Consider the following 14,829-nt stretch of genomic DNA (forward strand, 5'->3'; position numbering starts at 1 on the left):
TCTCTCAAATGAATATTTTTTTTTAATGGTATTAATTGAAGTTTATTTGTTCCAATCACCACGATTATCCATTTCCATGTAAAAGTTTTCCCATACATTCAAATGAATATTTTTTGAAAATATTTTTTAAAAAGTAAGAAAGACTATGGGGAGGGGGAGAGCATGGCTGGGACAGTGAATCTCCAGGTCTGGGCTGAAGGAGCAGTGAGGTGGTAGACCACCTTGACTCAGAGGTTATGCTTCTGTAGTTGTGTAACTTTGGGCAACAGGTTTGGCTGCAGTGCATCGCTGTAAATTTGGAATAATAATATCTTCCTTTAAGGGTTATTGTGTGGATGAAATTAACTTGCATATGCAACATGCCTAGCTCTTCATTGATTCTTCAGTAAAAATTGACTCCTCCCTTATATTTCTTCTGGCTACTTATTTATCAATGTTTTGTCACTCTCTTTGATAGCTTAGTATGAATGTTGGTAGGTTACCTGTGACAATCGCCACAGGTCTTACACCAGTGAGCGGTTGTAAGATGGCAAATCCATGCTCTGGACACTACAGGGAGCCAGGAGCCCATGTGTGAATGACTTGGTATGCAGAGACAGACACTAGGGGTTGGAGAGTATCACAGTGCTCATAGTGCACCATCCTAATCACAATAAGTTTTTTTTTTTTTCCATTTGGGAGAAAGGAACTCCAGTCACTTTTTAAATATTATATTTATTTGCAAAGAGAGAAAGGAGAAAGGGGGGGGAGAATAGGCACGTCAGAGCCTCCAGCTGATGCAAATGAACTCCAGATGCATGGGCCACTTTGTGCATCTGGCTTTATGTGGGTACTGGGGAATCAAACCTGAGTCTTTAGTCTTTGTGGACAAGCACCTTAACTGCTAAGCCATCTCTCCAGCCCTGGAACTCCAGTTATTTAAACAAATATCCTCTAGGAACATCTTTCTGTACCATTTCCAATTGCATAAATATCCATTGAAAACATTAATAATAGATGATAAAATACCTTTTAGATTTTTTGGAGACAGCATTTACTCTTCAGGAATTTTTGAACTGGCTAAAAGCCACACACACCCTCTTCCATTCCTTCATTTTGTTTATCATATATTGTGAATGGAAAAATGTCATTTCCCTTACCAGTTAAGAACTCTGGCTCTGCCAGCCACCTGACAGATTTTGCATTACAACTATGGCTTTGACAAATACAATCACTACCCATTGGGAGAGGATATAATTCAGTGTTTGCCTTAGAATAAACCCCAGGCAAGGCTAAACTATGCAGTGAAATGAGATTGCTAAATATTTCTATTGTTTCTAGAACAGGATGCCCAATTTAAGACTCTTTAAGAATGATCTTTGGGTTTGGAGAGATGGCTTAGCAGTTAAGGAGCTTGCCTGCAAATCCAAAGGACCCAGGTTAGATTCCCCAGGATCCATGTAAGCCAGATACACAAGGGGGCACGTGCGTTTGGAGTTCATTTGTAGTGGCTGGAGGCCCTGGCATGCTCTCTCTCTCTCTTTCTCTCTCTCTGCCTATTTCTCTCTCAAATAAATAATAAAAAGAATGATCTTTGCATTTCTTTTTTTTTAATTAAAAAAATTTTTTTGCACATTTTTACTTATTTATTTGAGTATGACAGAGAGAGAAAGAGACGGGGGGGGGGGGGAGGGGGAGAATGGGCGCACCAGAGCTTCCAGCCACTGCTAACGAACTCCAGACGCGTGTGCCCCCTTGTGCATCTGGCTAAAGTGGGTCCTGGGGAATCGAGCCTCGAACTGGGGTCCTTAGGCTTCACAGGCAAGCGCTTAACTGCTAAGCCATCTCTCTAGCCCTGCATTTCTAATTAGCACACATTTTCATTTTTATTTGTTGTTGACTATGAGCATGTTTTTGGACACAAACTTGAAGTCATTTAACAAGCAAAAGAGTCCCTGAAGGGATAGAAGGCGTGTGTGTGTGCGTGTGCGTGTGCGTGTGCGTGTGTGTGTGTGTGTGTGTGTGTGTGTGTGTGTTTGGTTTTTTGAGATAGGATCTCACTCTGGTTTAGGCTGACCTGGAATTCACTCTGTAGTCTCAGGGTGGCCTCGAAGTCACAGAGATCTTCCTACCTCTGCCTCTCAGGTGCTGGGTTTTAAAGGCATGCACCACCATGCTCGGCTTTGGCTTTCCTTTTTCCTTTCCTTTTCTCTCCTCTCCCCTCCCCTCCCCTCCCCTCTCCTTTCCTTCCCCTCCCCTCCCCTCCCTCTCCTTTCTTCTCTCCTTTCCTTTCCTTCCCTCTCCCCTTTCCTGTTTTCTTCTTTGAAGGCAATTATATAAATAGAAAGTCACAGAATTTCCAGCGTCTGGGATCGTATAACCACTTAAAATAAGTAATTGATACCAGAGCTATGATCTTATTCCACAATGATGACGGTTGCACCTTGCAAGATGCCCAAGAAGAACACTGGGTGCCCTCCTCTACCCCCATTAGCCTTACTTTCCTTACCCAGGAGCCCCAGCGTTGTCTCAAGTCTCCTCAGCCCCAGGCTCACACGCACGCGGGACCGTGCCTGGCTTCTTATGTGGGTGCTCGGGATCAAACTGGGGTCCTGCATGCTTGAGCCATCTGCCCACCTACAAAACGAAACAGTTTAACTTGGTAAACCGAGGCCGTGCTGAGAGCTAAGAGAAAGAAAGCAAAGGCTCTGGGCTTCCCCCGCCCCCGCCCCCCAGGTCGGGTCGGAGCGGGTTTCGCCCCGCGGGGAAGCGCATCCCTCGGGTCGCAGAGGAGCTCGGCGCCTGCGCTGGGGCCTGGGCAGCGTTCCACCGGGGAGGTGGCGCGTTTGAGCATCCATGGCAACACGACGCTCCAGCCTTCTGGAAGCTTACACTCCCGAGCCGGGTGTGAGATATCGGTCCCGGTGGGAGGGAACCCGGGCTGGGGGACGGATGGGGGAACAAAGGGTGGGGCCTGGGGAAGCTTCGGAGAACTGTAGCTGTAGGAATTGAGCCAATGTAAGAAAAACGGGTCCAAGGCTCAGCACAAAAGGATCTTGTCTTTCAGGTCCTTTCGCGCTCGCACTACGAAGGATGCCTCTGGAGGTGGTGGTGGAGTTGCAGATTCGGGCGGTAAGAGACAGACAGCCCCGAATCATCCCCCCTTCGCTTACTACACACACATTTTGCTACAGCTCGTGTTTTCGTCTGTGGGATTCTGTCCACTTATCTTCCTGAACCTCTAATTCAGCTTTACCTTTAAACCTTTAATTCAGCTTATCCTGTCCCACCCTTTATTTTTTCTTCCAAAGTCAACGTTTCCCTAGCTTCTTTTTTCAGTTTATTTATTTGAGAGATTAAGAGGCAAATAGAGAGAGAATGGGTGCACCAGGGCCTTCAGCCACTGCAGGCGAACTCCAGATGCATGCACCACCTTGTGCATCTGGCTTACTTAGGAACTGGGGAATTGAACTTGGGTCATTAGGCTTTACAGACAAATGCCTAAACTGTTAAGCCACCTCTCTAGCCCCTCCCTCGCGTCTTTTAAAACAACCTTATTAGGTCCAAAATAGGAATTTTTTTCCAAGATATTTTGTGAAAGGATTTTTAAAACTCTCCTTTAAATAACCAAGGAATAATTAACTTTTAAAAGTTATTTTTCCCTTTATTTATTTGAAAAAAAAGCAAGGGATGAAGAGAGAGAGGGAGAGAATGGGCACGTTAGGGCCTTTAGCCACTGCATTCATACTCCAGGCGCATGCACCACCTGGTGCATCTGGCTTATATGGATCCTGGGGAATAGAACTTGGGTCCTTTGGCTTTGCAGGCAAGTGCCTTAACCTCCAAGCCATCTCTCAGCCCTAAAAGTTATATTCTTGATAATTTGTCATCTCTAGGAGTCAATCAAAACAATCTTCCCTAATTAGGGTCTTGGCTTGCTAATTCCAGAAGGGGAATTTCTCAATCAAAAATATCTTTCTAATTATCCTCAAACTCCTTCTTAAGTGAAGTGCTGGGGCACAGTGATGGAACTGTTCCTTACTTCAGTTTCCAGTTTCCCATCCTTCCATCTATAAGGCAGACTGACATGGAGCCTGCCTCCAAGCTGTAAGGAAATCACAATTACAAAACGCTCAGTGGCCACTGCCAGTTGGCTGTGGTTTCATCACACACGAAGCTGTGAAACAAAAGTCAAAGTGTCCTGGTTTTGGTCCCACTTTGCTGACATCAAATGAGGTCAGAATGTATTAATTGTGCTAGATCCATTGCAAAACTGTGCAGGAAAGATGAGAGAACTCTGAGGAGGTCCAGAAATAGCTCCCACACCAAGGCAGAAATTAAGATTTCATCTCACTTCATTCAGCATTATTGGTTAATTTTATTTTGACTTTAAAAAGGCATTCCTAATATACAATTAACAAGGGAATCAGTTTCTATTCTACAGTACTTAGGATGATCCAGAAAGCCAGACAAATTGATCTGTGCTTTAAAGCCAGAAAACTCAGGCCTCGGAGATTAAATCAGGGAATTTCAGAAGTATAACTGCAAAACAAAAGGCGAGTCCCTAATATTCAGACTTGTGTACATTGCAAGAGAAAAATACCATTGTTTTCATGTGTCTGGCCTGAATGTTGCTGAGATTAAAATGAAGGATCTCTGTATGGCTAAACAACAAACCCAAAGCACCGAGAGCCTCACAGATTGACTGACTCTGCTAGCGAAGGGGTGGTCAATGCTCAGGCTGCTGTGGGAATGCAAATGACTACTTAGAGGAGTAGCTGTTCCTCTTTTAGTGTACCCCTCATGCGTGAAGTTCATGCTCCCCTCTGTCAGAACATACTTATCACAGCCATTCTCCTGGTTCCTAGCCACACTCCTTTATGCCAGATCGAAGTCCACAGTCCTATTTGGCAATGCCACAAACAATTGGTCATTAAGATGTTCTCAAGTAATTTCAAGGTCTTCTTTTCTGATAGAGCAGCATTTAAAGCACATATATCCCTCTTTGGCCTTTCCAGGTCAAATAACAGTAAGCAGAGTCCACCATGCAGTTGGTGGTCTTTGGTCCTGTGATCTGGGGAGGCACCATGGATGAACAGCTTTCAATGCAAAGATCAATGTAAACAGAAATTTAGGAGTTATACCTTGTGCTCATAGCAGGAGGCTCCCCTGGAGAATTTCAACTTAAATACAGTTTATTTTAAAATTCCAGGAAATGGAATTCCATCTGAAAATGTAGACAGGATCATCCTTGTATACATGAGAAAGTTAAGCAGTTGGACTGAAAAGGATCATGTTCTTTTCCCATTTTATTACTGGATGGATGACCATTATTCTCTGTTCATAGAGATGATGGGGAGCAGGACTGTGTCTCCTGCCACACATTGGTCATTGATCTCACATGCGGTCAGTGATCAGCCTACTCCTGATGTTCCCCAGCAACTTAGCTCCTGGGCCCTCTGGCATGCCATGCTATAGGTTAACAACAGAATTACAGAGGGAAGCATTAGTCTCATACTTACTTTTCTGTGAGAATCTTAGACATGCCCACTTTTTGAGTGTTTCCTAAGTGGGTTTTCTGAATGCTAAAAGATACTATTAGAGACTAGTGGAAAGTGACTATCTATCTAGACCTTTTGAGGAGTACACAGAGAGGAAAGCAAAGTACCACCATCTCTTCTCAGTTCTCAATCCACGTAGATGGAAGAGATGAATTGTTTTTGTTTAACTTTACCAAGAAAATCAGGGGTAAGCTGAAATAACCCCAACTGTGACATCAGATCTTCAGAGAATTAGCTAGAAAAACACCTATCTTAAACTTTTGAAATACTGCTTAAAGTCTACCTCAGGAAAAGGACTAGGATTGATATGTGTCTAATCTAGATGTATATTTATGACTGAAGATTGTGTTTCTTAAAATTCAATTTACAAGTGATATGTCGACTTATGGGATTGCTACATAATACGAATATGTCGACAACTTAAGGAAAAACAGCAACCATATAACCGCTGAACTTGGTTTCCCTGCAGTTGTTCTGGAGACATAAACAGTAGTTGAATACATATACAATAGAAGGATATTTTTCTTTCCCTAATATGGCCGTGTTCCGCAGTGGCCAGCCCCGGTGCTCTGACCTAGCAAACACATCAAGACGGTGGGACCCCAGAAATCCAAAAGGAAGCCTGAAGTGTTTGAGGGGCAAGTGGGAATGGTGCTGCTTTTAGGCCGACACCTTCACATGTGGAAACCTTCAGACCTCCTTGGCTGCAATAATCAATGAGATGGTGTCACTGTTGATTCCACAGTACAAAGAGGAACGGAGCATTGTGGGGTGAGAGCCAGAAATAGTCCACGATGCTGTACTGCATGTAGCCCACAAAAAAGCCAAACGCTACATCAGTGACATTGTGCCGCCCAAGCATGACCCTGGAGAGACCCAAGATGAAGGCCCACAGGACCACCAGCACCCTCAGTGGAATGGCCAGTACCAGGTGGTTGAGGATGAACCGGGACACCAAGGCGGCCCTTGTGGTATGGCCTGAAGGGAAGGAGTACTTGTCCACCGACAGGGTGAAAAACATGTCCATCTGATTGTGCGCCGGTCGGCGCCTGCGGACCAGCCCTTTCATCGCGGCCACCAGCAGCAGGTCCAAGAGCAGGGCGAAGAGCAGGTTCATGAGCACCTCGCGCCCGGCCCAGCTGTCGCTCCTGGACAGGCAGTAGAGGGTGCCCAGCAGCCAGGGGACGCCGTGGCCCGAGATCTCCAGCAGCTTCATCAGGGGCCGCGCGCTGCCCCAGGACGAGCTCTCGCCCGCACACACCCCCAGCTTCTTGGACAGCCACAGGTCGATGGCCAGCAGGGAGCGCAGGGCTATGGCCAGGAAGGACGGGTTCAGGGTCATGCGGTCGTCCTCGGGCGGCGGGGCCGGGGGCGCCGGCGCAGGGCCCGCGGCGGCCAGCGGGAAGGAGCCGCGCCGGTGCACTGGGCTCTCGGACGCGCGCAGCCGGGCGCAGGCGGGGTCGGCGCCCGTGCGGCCGCTCAGCAGCGCCTGGAACTCGAACCTGCCGCCGCCGCCGCCGTGGGCCGGGCTGCCCGGGACGCTGCTGCTGCAGTTCGCGGCCGAGGCGCCCAGCGGCCGTCCCTCGACGTTCCTCCGGGGGCTCGGCATTGCGGCGACAAGCCGGATCCCGGGAACCGGCCAGACCCGAGCGAGGTTTCCCGGCTCGGCAGCCTCTTCCGCTTCCGCACTGCCATCCTTGGAGGGCGGGCCGAGGCGCTGCGCCGCGCGGCGCGACTGTGACACCTGCTGGAGAAGACGTGGGAGGGAACCGGGATTTCCAGCTCCAGGGCGCGGAGGACACGCGAGGGTGTGCATGCTGGGAGGCGCAGGCGAGGGAGGTGCACGGATGGGGACATTTCAGAGGCTGTGGGAGGATAGGAAAAATACAGCCCCGTGGATTTAAAAAAAAAAAACCAACAAAATCTCCAAAAACCCTGCTTGCCTTCTCTGTTCTTTCTTTTTAAGATTTCTTGCCCAGGAGTGTTCTTGCCTGACAAGCAAAGTGTGTACCTCGGAGTCTACCTCCTGAACCAGTACCTGGAGACTGATTGCTTTCCCTCCGCGTTCCCTATTGTGATTCATCAGAGCATGAGATTTGAGAAGGTGATCATGACTTTCTTAGTGGGTTTGGCTGTCTGAAGACAATCCTACTAGTTCTTATGAAGAACATAGTTCTGACAGAGTTATTTTGTCCTTTTTTTTTTTTCGAGGTAGAGCCTCACTCTAGCCCAGGCTGACCTGGAATTCACTATGGAGTCTCAGGGTGGCCTCGAACTCACGGCAATCCTCCTACCTCTGCCTCCCGAGTGCTGGGATTAAAGGCGTGCGCCACCACGCCCGCCTGGCTGTTTATTTTATCCTTTTAAGATAAATCACGCGAAGGCACTTCAGCACAGTGCAAAAGCACAGGCGGCCTTGAAGCAAAACCATTGTCTCTGGAAGACTTGCTTTTGCTCTGTAGGTCTTAGCCAAGTTCTGTCAATCGAGTGCTAAATACCCCCGTCAATGTTTCTATTCTTGGAACTCCCGTGGCATTTTTTTTAACTGGAGCACAGAGAACGTTTCTTAATGTTCTTGGAGGTGTTAGAGACAGCTGCATTACATTTATGAAAGGGCATATTAATAAACTGCAGTCCATAGGGAAAACTTCCTTAGACCCAGAAAAAAGTAATGTAAAACTATATAACTAAAGTAGTTAAATCTTGTAACTGAAAACTTCTAAGTAAAGACACGAAGGCTGCTTCACAGTTACTGTTTCCTTGATTTACATAGCTTTGAGTGATAAGGGCTAGATTCCACTTTAATGAGCACAATCATAAGAATGGCTAAAACCCTACCTGCCCTCTTCCCACCTGAGTTATGTAGTAGACTATCCATTTCATTACTGTGCAAATCACCATAAATCCCTAAGGCTTTTGTGTGGGATTTGGAGATGGAGTTTGCTTTATCCTTAATAAGCCTAATCATTTTGCCCACACAGTGACACTGAGGTGGACCTTTGGGGAAGAGAAAAAACTGCAGTGTTGAACGCCTCACCTTCAGAGGTCTGGAAGATGGTGCCTAGAAATCCATATATATATTAAGTTAAATATATATATATATTTAACTTAAGGATGGGAGAAAAGGTGGTAGATTGATTCACTGAAGGGCCAGTGTTGTTTGCAATAATTTTTAAAATTACAACCTGTTAATTTAATAAAGCTGGTGTCAAACTGATTGGGTGAAAGAAGAAATGGTGGGCTGGGGAGATGACTCTGAGGGAACAAGTTTTAGCTGAGCAAGGGCCTGAGTTTGGATCCCCACTACCCATGGTAAGTGCTAGGTGGGTGTGGAGGCCCATTTGTAATCCCAGTGCTATAGAGTTAGAGAGAGGGGTTCCCTGGAGCAAGCAAGCTAGCTAGGCTGGCTGAAGTGGGCAAACTCCGCATTTAAATGAGAGACCCTGCCTCAGGAAACAGTGGAGAGTGACTGAGGAATATACTTGACTTCAACCTCTGGCCTCCACACGCATGTGCACAAACATGCACGTGCACCTACACCTGCACACACATGCACCCACACATGTACAAACAGGAATACACATATGCAAAAAAAAAATTTTAAAGAAAAATGAGTATTATCTTGGGAAATACAATCAGAACGTGAATGAACCTAGTTGTTACATTTAGATGTTTCACTCTGCTTGGTAGAAGAAAAATACATGTATAAAGAGCATGCGGATCTCTGGGGAGGTAGCTCAGTTGGTAGAGTGCTTGCTTAGCATGCACAAGACCCAGGGTTCATTCCACAGCAGTACATAATCAGGTTGTGGTAATGCACACCTATAGTCCCAGCACTCAGGAGGTAGAAGTCAGAGGAGCAGAAGTTCAAGGCCATCCTTGGATACATAGTAAGTTCAAGGCCAACCTGGACTATATGAGACTTTTCCTTAGAAAAAATGAAGGCTAAAGATACAGAATTGTGCAAGTGCAGAATGAGAAATCTGTAAATGACCATAAAGACTCATCTAGTCTTTTATTTTTTGGAAGGAGAGTCTCAGAGTCCCATTTATTATTATGATGATGGTGATGCATGTGCATGCATGCGTGTTCATGTTCCTGTGTGTGCATGTATATGTGGAGTCTGGAGGACAATCTCTGGTATCATTCCCCCAAGGATCCTCCTGTCATTACCTCCCTAAGGTAAACCCTTTACCAACTAAATTGTCTCTCCAGCCCAACAGTCACATTTTAAATGCCTCTACTGCCTTGTGGAAAAGCTGTGCATTTGAAATTCTATGGGATCTTTTTGTTGTTGTCATTTTGTGTTGTTTTTGGAGGCAAGGGTCTCACTCTAGCCTAGGCTGACCTGGAAATCACTGTGTAGTCCAGGTTTTCCTCAGACTCATAGTGATCCTCCTACCTCAGCCTCCTGAATGCTAGGATTATAGGCTTGAGACACCATACCCAGCCTCTTGTTTATTTTTCTTTTTATAAAATGAAAATAAATACTTGCCCTCTTTTTTTTTTTTTTTTGGTTTTTCGAGGTAGGGTCTCACCCTGGTCCAGGCTGACCTGGAATTAACTATGTAGTCTCAGGGTGGCCTCGAACTCACGGTGATCCTCCTACTTCTGCCTCCCGAGTGCTGGGATTAAAGACGTGCGCCACCACGCCCGGCTTTTTTTCTTTTTTTCTTTTTTCTTTTTTAATACTTGCCCTCTTAATGAGTTGTTTGGGCTTATGTTCTAGTTTCTTGTAGTTCTGGCTCTCTTGCAGTCTGTTCCATTGTCTAACTTCAAATACTAGTAGCAAGTAGCAGAAACATTTTCATGGCCCTTCTGGGTAATTAGAAGGCCCATAGACAAATTCCTCATAAAAAACTTTAAGTTACTATATTTGAATAGATCACACAGAGATCACTCCAGAAAATCCTTACATCTGGTTATATCAGGTACTTAGAGTTGGCATGCAAATGACCTCACATGGAATGGTTTAAGCAGCAGGGAGTTATTGGGTCACTGATCTGAAGACTAGAAACCAGATCAGAATGTTGCTGGGGCCATGCTGCCTGGAAGACACTAGTGAAAAAGCTCTTCCAAGCCCCTCTCCAGCTCCTGGTAGTTCCTTGGCTTATGTCAGCAAAACTCCAATTCTTACATGGCAATTTATTCTTTGTAGTGAATATTGTTAAATTCTGGGAGGGTGGTCTCAGGCCAGAGCATCCTCTGTGCTTCAAATTCCTCTGTAGTGCAAGGAAGCTCCTTGGAAACTGTGAAGTAAAACCAGAGACTGTCAATCAGGGACTCTCAACTAGTCTGTGACAGCTTTTCCACCCTAACCAATCAACTCTATGTGTTTGGTCTTGTCTCTCCAGAGCGTGGAGGTGCTCTGTCTGCTGCATAGCGGTAGCACTCTGAATCTCTGCTCACTCTGAGCACTGACTTCCTAGGTCATGCATCATTCTCTGTTCAAATACACCTTGGTGATTTTATCTTGTCTAAAGTATTTTTAAAATATTTATTTACTTATAAGAGGAAGAGAGAGAGAGAGAGAGAGAGAGAGGGAGGGAGGGAGGGAAGGAGGGAGGGAGGGAGGGAGGGAGGGAGGGAGAAAATGCGTGCTCCAGGGCGTTTTGCCCCTGCAATCAAACTCCAAATGTACCACTTTGTGTATCTGGCTTTACATGGGTACTGAGGAATTGAACTTGGGCTTAGTCATCTCTCCATCCCCTAAAGTATTTTTTTCTTTTTCTTTTCTTTCTTTCTTTTTTTTTGGTTTTTCGAGATAGGGTCTCACTCTAGTCCAGGCTGACCTGGAACTCACTATGTATTCTCAGGGTGGCCTTGAACTCACAGCAATCCTCCTACCTCTGGCTCCCAAGTGCTGGGATTAAAGGCGTGCGCCACCATGCCCAGTTTCCCTAAAGTATTTTTTAAAAACAGTTCCTGTATATTTACTTTACAAGATACTGATCATATTGAGTTAGATGCCCTGCCTACTCCAGTATGACATCATTAATATCTTAACTAATTACATTTGCATTGATCTTATTTGGAAATAAGGTCACACCAGGCTTAGCACATCAACCTGTGGATTTTGACAGGAGCACAACTCAACCCATAACAATAAGTGAAGTGGAAAAAAGCAATTATTAAAATAATTCATGTGAAAACAGTTACCCCCTTTTACTTAATAAATCCATGTAGACAAGTCAAAATACTACATAGGGGGCAGACTCCATTTTGTACTCAAAAGAGATCTGTCTTTGGAACCACAAAAAGATGATTATTATTACTGTTAATTAATTAATTAATTAGGTTTTTTGAGGTAGGGTTTCACACTAGCCCAGGCTGACCTGGAACTCACTATGTAGTCTCAGGATGGCCTTGAAATCATGGCAATCTTCTTACCTCTGCCTCCCCAGTGCTGGGACTAAAGGTGTGTGCCACCACACCTGGCATTACAAAAAGATTTTTAATCATGCTTAACTTTAAATTTCACCTACCAGGTGCTATGATTACAAAATGATATTTAAAGTTTAAGAGATGAAACCAAACTCTTCTGAGAACTTTAAAAAATATTATTGGGCTGGAGAGATGGCTTAGCAGTTAAGGAGCTCACCTGTGAAGCCTAAGGACCCAGGTTCAATTCACCAGTACCCACGTAAGCCAAATACACAAGATGGTGCATGTATCTGGAGTTCATTTGCAATGGCTAGAGGCCCTGGTGTACCTATTCTCTCCCCTTCTCTATCTACCTCTTTCTCAAATAAATAAGTGAATAAATAAATATTTAAAAATTTATTTGCAAGGAAAGAGAGAAGGAAGGGGGAAGGGAGGGATAGATAGGGAGAGAAAGAATGGACAAACTTCTTGTCACTGCAAATGAGTTCCAGATGCTTGTGCCACTTTATGCATCTGGCTTTACATGAGTACTGGGGAATTTTACCTGAGCTGTCAGTCTTTGCAAGCTAGCATAAAATATTTATTTACTTATAAGAGAAAGAGAGAGAGAGAGAGAGAGAGAGAGAGGGAGGGTGGACGGGCGGGCCATCTCTCTAGCCCCAAACCTTTTGTTTCCACAAGGTTCTAGAGACCTTTTATTTGGTATGCTTTTAAAAATTGTTTATTTATTTGCAAAGGGAGGGGGAGAATGAATATGGGTGTGCCTGTAGCCTCTACAAATGAACTCCAAATGCATGTGCCACTTTCTGCATTTAGCTTTATGTGGGTACTGGGGTGTCAACCTGGGTTGTTAGGCTTTGCAGGCAAGTGCCTTAACCTTTGAGCCATATCTCTAGCCCTGGTATGCTTTTTATTTCAAGGCCAAAATATGCAGATCTAGCTAGTGATAGCTAGGCTAAGATAATACAATTAAAAGTTATGAGTTTCTCCCAGTTGCTGCTACTTTAAGGTTGTTTTTTTTTTTTTTTTTTTGGTTGGTTTTTCAAGGTAGGGTTTCAGTCTAGCCCACGCTGACCTGGAATTCACTATGTAGTCTCAGGGTGGCTTTGAACTCACAGCAATCCTCCTACCTCTGCCTCCTGAATACTTTAACTTTTATATTATATTGGTTCCTTTTTAGCATAAGGAATTACTTGAGATGTCATCTAGGTAACACTTAATGGGTATCTGTTTTGTACAGAATGTTTTTCTAGGTACTCAAAACTCAGGTTGTTGCAAGATGTCTCTTGGCAACAAACTAGATGTAGATCAGACTGCTGATGATATTTTAAGCATGTGGTAGATTTGGTTAACTCAAAGTTTCTTGCAGTTGCTATTGTGTTACTTTTCACTCATTTGGTCTATAATCATTTGCTGTACTTTTCAAAATTTATCTGAGGGAGAGAAAGAGAAAGAGAATGGGCACACCAGGAACTTCAGCCACTGCAGATGAACTCCAGGCACATATGCCCCCTTGTGTACATGTTCAACATTGCAGACACTGTGTGTCCTGCTTACATGGGACATAGAGATTTGAACATGCATTCTTAGGCTTCGCAGGCAAGTGCCTTACACACTAACCCATCTCTCCAGACCATTTATTGTGCTTTTAATCCCACACTTATTAAAAGTGATCCCTTTGAGTCCTTAAATGTTGCATGGCTAGATTTTGCATATGTTAACTATTTGGAAGAACATAAACTACCATTTCTTAAATACATAGGACTAAAATTGAAACTTTACTTTCCTCCTTTATTCTGTGCAGGTATTTGAAAATGCAATAGATCCTGGAGCTGTTGCAGACCTATTAGAAAGTAGGTACTTTTAAAAAAACATTATCATGTATATAATTCACAGGTATAAAAATTGCGCTATTTTCTAAACCGTAATGCTTCATGTTTGATCATTCAAATTTAAGAAAATTCTATGGTATAATTAGAATCATGGTTTATCTCTGTTTAATTTTTTAAAAATTATCTATTTGCAAGCAGAGAGAGAGAGAGAGAGAGAGAGAGAGAGAGAGAGAGAGAGAGAACAGGCATGGTATCAGGCTAACATACAGGTAGATTAGGGATTTTGAAATTAGCAGATAGGCTTGAAATCACTGGGCCAAGACACTAAGGCAGTGGCTCAAAAAATCAGGTGGAGAGTAAGAAAACATAAATTGTCTGGGGATCAAAAGTTAATGTGGGAAATTAAGGAGCAGTAAAGTGGACTTGGCTGGGCTTGGGCATGCTTTCAACACAGAGCATCTAGAACAAACCTTGGTTCCTAGCTCTGTTCACTACATTCACTGAGACTGGAAACTCTCTGCTGGGGGAGCGTAGCTTTGAACAGGCTGAGTCTAGAATGCCTACAGTAGAAACTTCAAGTGGAGGATGTCTGCTAGTGCAGGACACAATTCTGAGGCTCAGCAAAAACTAGATGTGGTCTGCATGTGAGAGATTGGAGAATCTTTTTATCTAATTGAATGAGACACTCCAGAGAGTGACAGCAGAGAAGGACCAGAGATAACACAGAGCAACTTCAAGGAGTAAACTGACGAAGAACAGCCTCAAATAGCCTCCATCATAAGCTGATTCCATATGAACAGGGTCTAACCGATTTTCTTGAGTACTAAAACCAGCTGTCAGACAGGCATCAGGGAAACTGAGTATAATGCAGCTCCCAGAAAACTTATGCCTTGGAATTTAGCCTTTTAAACAGGGATGTGATACACAATACACTATATTTCCACTTGCATTTACATGTCTGAGATAGGTCACTTCTGTAAGGACACTAGTTCCCTCAAACCTCTTTAAACCCAGAAAAAAATGAGCATTTTAAATGTTTTGTTCATTTTTATTTAATTATTAGAGAGAGAGAC

The 14,829-nt window shown here is 44.3% G+C and overlaps 2 protein-coding genes across 2 annotated transcripts in view; one reads left to right on the plus strand and one right to left on the minus strand.

Annotated features, from left to right (window-relative positions):
- The first annotated feature begins 2,998 nt into the window (after positions 1-2,998).
- Positions 2,999-14,829, plus strand: part of Spata6l (spermatogenesis associated 6 like) — a 52,440-nt gene continuing 40,609 nt past the window's right edge. The window contains exons 1-3 of the mRNA XM_045141974.1: positions 2,999-3,111; positions 7,507-7,644; positions 13,729-13,777. Coding sequence (XP_044997909.1) covers positions 3,073-3,111; positions 7,507-7,644; positions 13,729-13,777 — 226 coding nt within the window. The 5' untranslated portion in view covers positions 2,999-3,072. The remainder of the gene's footprint in view (positions 3,112-7,506; positions 7,645-13,728; positions 13,778-14,829) is intronic.
- Positions 4,338-7,271, minus strand: Plpp6 (phospholipid phosphatase 6). The gene has a single exon (XM_004673309.3). It carries the CDS (start codon positions 7,147-7,149, stop codon positions 6,268-6,270), a length of 882 nt encoding a protein of 293 aa, XP_004673366.3. The 5' UTR covers positions 7,150-7,271; the 3' UTR covers positions 4,338-6,267.

The sequence above is a fragment of the Jaculus jaculus genome, chromosome 1 (genome assembly GCF_020740685.1).
Source record: "Jaculus jaculus isolate mJacJac1 chromosome 1, mJacJac1.mat.Y.cur, whole genome shotgun sequence".
NCBI classification, from domain to species: Eukaryota; Metazoa; Chordata; class Mammalia; order Rodentia; family Dipodidae; genus Jaculus; species Jaculus jaculus.

Bases quoted from the DNA above. Each gene is read 5' to 3' on its own strand.
- Plpp6 (XM_004673309.3), bottom strand. From the start codon at position 7,149: ATGCCGAGCCCCCGGAGGAACGTCGAGGGACGGCCGCTGGGCGCCTCG.